Raw genomic sequence first — 4,950 nt, 5'->3', positions numbered from 1 at the left:
GCCCTACGTGTGAGTGACGTCATCGCGTCAGAGCGGTTCTCTGGAAAAGGGGAGGGGCTCAGCCACACGGTATGTCATGTAAACACTGGCAAGTGGGATGCCTGATAAATTAATATTACAACAGTTTTAAAACTTTTTTTTTCTTTTTTGTATTTAGGTAGAAAGGCGATCTCAAGTATCATCGATTTTCAAACGTCTTATAAGCAGATAGAGAACATCTAATTAAACAAATGGGACACTATATTATATATGCTAATTTTACACACTAAAGTAAAATATGTAGTTATATATCTGATTGGTGAATGAAATTAGAAGTCAGATGTTTGAACTCAATGACATTTAGTCATCAGTGACATTCATTCAATCTGAAGAAATCCAAAAGCATTATTCTTATTCCTAGAAGTTCATATTAATGAATGTAATAGTGAGTCATTTTCCTAAATAAATAAACATTCAGTCTACTTTGTTTGACTGGCTTTTCTTTGAAAATCCAGTGGTGTTTATTGTCATATTTATAAGATCCACAATTGCCCAAGTATCATCGTATGCTTAATACAGTGGACATGAATGACCCTGAATTGAATAGGAAAAATGAAGTGTTTCCTTCACTGAAAGAGAAGAGTGCAAATGATTACACTTAGTTAGGGACGCACGCTACAGTGTAAGGTTTTATATATGCACATGAATTTGCAGTAACTTTTGTATGTTAATATGTGGAGCGCTCATTGCTCATTATAAAATAAAAAAATAAATAAAAACACAACACAGCAGGATCTTAAACAATTATGTATTGACTGATGGCTTACACAGCCTATGCAATTTCATTTCCAAGATGCTTGGCATATCATTGTCCATTCTTTAACAATTAATAGTCTGACGTGAGGCATCAGACAGTTATCTAAGCCTGAAGGATGCTTCTTTCGATTGGCCCACAGCTGACTTATAAATGACAACTTCCCTTGGTGACAAACCCTCGGTGCCAGATTTTTTTTTCATATAAGCAAATCTTAATGCATTTATTCAAGTTTTGCCAATCAATCAGTTTCTCCATTATTTAGTGACTGAAGTCAGTTATAAAATTAAAACATCTACTGTGCAGGGCTATTGTGATATAGAAAAAGCTTTGCTTTTTTCTGTACTTACAAAAAGCCCTACACCGCTCTCAGAACAGACTTCACCACAAGGCATTTCTCCATGAGGATAATGCATGGGGCAGGTGATATGGCACAAAATAAATCTGGAAGTATAACGTTTGTAGGGCCAGTCTCAGGTTCTGATTTGACCATAATCTTGACAAGTTTGTGAGAGCCAAATTTCTCAGCTGCACCATGTGTGGACTTCCCTAATGCAAAAAGACTTCAAGTGCTGATTCAATGTCCCTGTGCAAGAACAATAACACAAAAACAGTCTATCCCTTGTTGTGTGAGCAGAATGGATTTGCATGCAAAACAATGAGATGAGCTTTACATGAAGAGATAATGGTCTGGGTAAATACATTTCATTTTCAGCCATATGTCCATGTTACCTTGAGAAACAATGAAGCTTTCACATAAGAAATGCCACTTCTAATCATACAGTATATTATGCACAAAATATGATGCTAAGAAAACCAGAGAGAAATCTTCTGTGGCTCCAAGAAAAAAACAAAAACAAAACAAAAACAAAACAAAACAGTATTTCCAAGAGCAAAGTCTACTGATCTAAAAAATGCAACCCATTTAGCCTCATCCTGGTGGTTCCGCTCGACACTGTACTTTGACACATCCATGTAAGGAATTACAAAACAGCCACGACTTTCTAACAATCCGCTTTTTTTCCCCTCCGTGTGAGTGTCGAAAATCCCGTAATCATACAACTTTCACATGTTCGTCGAATATTTAACGGAGTCATTCTCCACATCACATAGTTTTCATATTCAACACCACTGATGAGAGCAACTGTTTCAATAAAGCTTTAAAAAGCAAGACTACCCTGAGAGAAGGTCTAAAACGTGGGCAAGCTTGCCAGACCAGAACTGGCTTGAATGGGTTTGGTTTATTAAATCTGTACACTCTATTTCAATATAATCAGCACATTTTTGTTCCAAGAATGTAAGATAGTATTTTTTTTAGTAATTGTGTAATATATATCTCTACATAATACAATCCAAGTCCTCTGAACTATGTAGACATGTGCAAGTGTTCACTACCAACTTCAACGATACAGTAAAGGCAAAGACTTGTGGACACTAAGTTAGGATAATGTTGATATTTGAGATTTTTCTTGAGTCCTCACAATTATCAAAAAAATCTAAGTGCTGTAAGTACTTCATACACGAGGTATTGAATATCTAGTTAACTGTTCTGAGTATAAAATAGAGGCAAAATACATAAAGAACATCTTGCAAGCATGACAAAGAAACGTCTACAGACACAATACACACGTGGTCAAAGATAATATGAGGGGATACCTGTAACCTTTTGTGTTCTTGAATATAGCGTACTTACAGACTGATGAGAGGTCACACTGTACGTATCATGCTTTTAAACACTGGGAACTTCAGCCTCAAAGTAGATCAACACAGAGCAGGGGTGGCCTAGCTAAACAGCATCTCAGTGCTTGAGGTGTTTTGATCCGTATAATTTACAGTAAAATGCACATTTTCAGAATGTGCAATCAATCGGGTGTTACTCCATAACACATACAAAGGGACGAACAGCAGCAGATTTATCTCATAACCCCCCAGCCCCCCAATCACCACCACCACTCGCTTCATTGTTTGACCCTCTGAGGCGTGAGCTCACACCCGAAGCATGATACGCCAGCGCCTTCCCTCCCTCGGTCCAAACAAGTGTGCGTCATGTTTATGCAAAAGAATGGAACGCATGGTCGTCGCATGATGTGCATCAACATAATCTGAGGTAAACTGGGTGTCCTGTGTCTTGGCCCGTTACAGTCTGAGAACCAGTGCCTTAGAGAGTCAGAGAGGTAAGTCAGAAAGAAATCGTGTAAACTGTGCTCGTGCGAAGTGACTGTTGCACTCACTACCAAAAGCACAAGGGCCCTAAACTGTAAACCTCGAGGATTATTCAAAGCAAACTAAAGAAACCAAAAACACTTCAAAAGTACTCTACTCATTAGGTTTAACATTTCCTTTTTCTTTTTTTTTTTCGCATTTTTTGCAGGGTTTTCAACTTTTTTCTTTTTTCTCGTGTTTTCGCTCAAGTATAATCACAGGTGACTAACTACAGAGGATAAACAGGGTCAGGTGAGTACCATGCTACATCAGGTTTAGAGAAGGCTATTGCAGACAATTCTACAACATGTACAACCACATTTTATACGAGTGAGTTACAAATATTTCAAAACATATCACCAGGAAACTAAGTACATACAAGATGTTGAATATTTAGAGTCTTAAAGGACTATCCCTCAGTCAGTAATAGGATTTCATGTTACTTGACTTAAACTGTCCAGTCTTACAGACAAAATCTGAAAAATTGCTATTCAAAAAGTAGCAAATTTGGTCAGTGTCTCTTTTCAAATAGTTATAGTGCTTTTAATGGCTTAAGACAGGGGTCTTCTTTTAATCTCACCCAGTGGCAATCTACAGAACTTCAGTGTACATTTGATGACACCATAGCTGCAAAAGTCTTCATGTCAAGTCCAATAGGTAAAATGACAGCTAGTGCTGTCACATATATTTCAAAGTAGTATGCATTATCAAAAGGAAAAAAAACAAACAAACTAATACACATTTATAAATTTTTTTTCAACTCTCAAGTTCTTGTAGGGAATTCAACCGTATGATTAGCTCCGTGTTCCCATTTCCTGTGAGTTATCATTCTTGGAGGACAGGCCTTCAGGAGCCACGCTCCATTTAAAGACGTCAGGAAGCTTCTGAGACTCTCCTGTGTGGCGCAAAGGTTTGGATACACCTAAAGTGGACTTAAAACTCCCATTCCAGAGTCTCTTCTCGATTGGCTGCTCTCTCTAACCTGTGGATGATGTTATTGAGGTTGGCCATTTTCTCCGTGCGTCTCTGAGTGCTCCTGTTGAGTTTGGGACTTTGGAAGGGAGGGGGCGGGTTAGGGTCCAGGCTGTGACTGGTGCTCGTCGATGGAGGGTTGGGCAGCGAGGGCGATATGGGCGCAGAGGAGGAGGGAACGGGCGAGACTGACATCATGAGGCCCGGTGAGGATGCAGCAGAGGGCGAGTTGAGGGAGACCTCCAGGCTGCTGCGGCAGGGCTCTGACGAAGCCTTGAAACTGACCGGGTCGACGGGTGACTTTCCGGAGTCTTCCCCCTCGTGCCTGGTCTGATTGCTTCTCTGTGGGCCGTCTACGGAGAGCCCTCCAGGGTAGAGACCCTGACCTTCTTCCTGCCTCAGGCTCTGGCCTGCCAAGTGGGGCTCGCGACAGCCCGCGACGGAGTCCTCGTGCTCACTTTTCAACTGCGGCAGCGGCACGGCTGTTGGAAAACACTGAACCCTGGACTGTTTCGCCGAGCTTTCCCTTCCCTCCTCTGTGTCGTCTTCCCTGTCTAATGCCTCCTGTTTGACATGAGGCAGTGAGGTGTTGGCACTAAGAGGAAGGCTGGAATGGATGTGTCCTGAGGGCTGCTGCAGCCTCCTCTCCTCTCCGTCAGAGTGAGGGCTCCGTGTCACTGAGGGGGAGTAGCTGTGGTGCTCAGCATCCGTGTCATTGTCTGGCAGACCCTCCATCAGCACCTCCCGTCGCATCCTGGACCTGCACACAAATACCACAGTTAGACATTGACTGAAAGAGACTTTAGTGACTAAAGTTTACCTTCTAAATCAGATTTCAGTTGAAGTGTAAGAGACAGTTTATCACAAAATTAGATTTACATATTCTTGCTTTGGCTCTTTAGGTTTTATATTTCAGAAATCAGGACTTGATTACTCAAAAAAAAAAAAAATACACGTCTATTTGTCTATTTTCTTTCTACTGG

At 40.7% G+C, this 4,950-nt stretch overlaps 1 protein-coding gene across 2 annotated transcripts in view; it reads right to left on the bottom strand.

The window, feature by feature from the left end:
* Window positions 1-773: 773 nt before the first annotated feature.
* cux2b (cut-like homeobox 2b) overlaps window positions 774-4,950 on the bottom strand; it is a 97,938-nt gene continuing 93,761 nt past the window's right edge. For both annotated transcript variants that reach the window (XM_085474569.1, XM_085474570.1), the window contains exon 22: window positions 774-4,727. In XM_085474569.1, the coding sequence (XP_085330695.1) occupies window positions 3,929-4,727 (799 nt within the window). In that variant the 3' untranslated portion in view covers window positions 774-3,928. The remainder of the gene's footprint in view (window positions 4,728-4,950) is intronic.

This window comes from Copadichromis virginalis, linkage group LG12, assembly GCF_057382275.1.
Source record: "Copadichromis virginalis isolate Kocher_CV1m ecotype Utaka linkage group LG12, C_Virginalis_male_GT1.1, whole genome shotgun sequence".
Classification (NCBI taxonomy): domain Eukaryota; kingdom Metazoa; phylum Chordata; class Actinopteri; order Cichliformes; family Cichlidae; genus Copadichromis; species Copadichromis virginalis.
The sequence above is the reverse complement of the archived record's forward strand: the minus strand, read 5'-3'. Positions and strand labels throughout refer to the sequence as shown.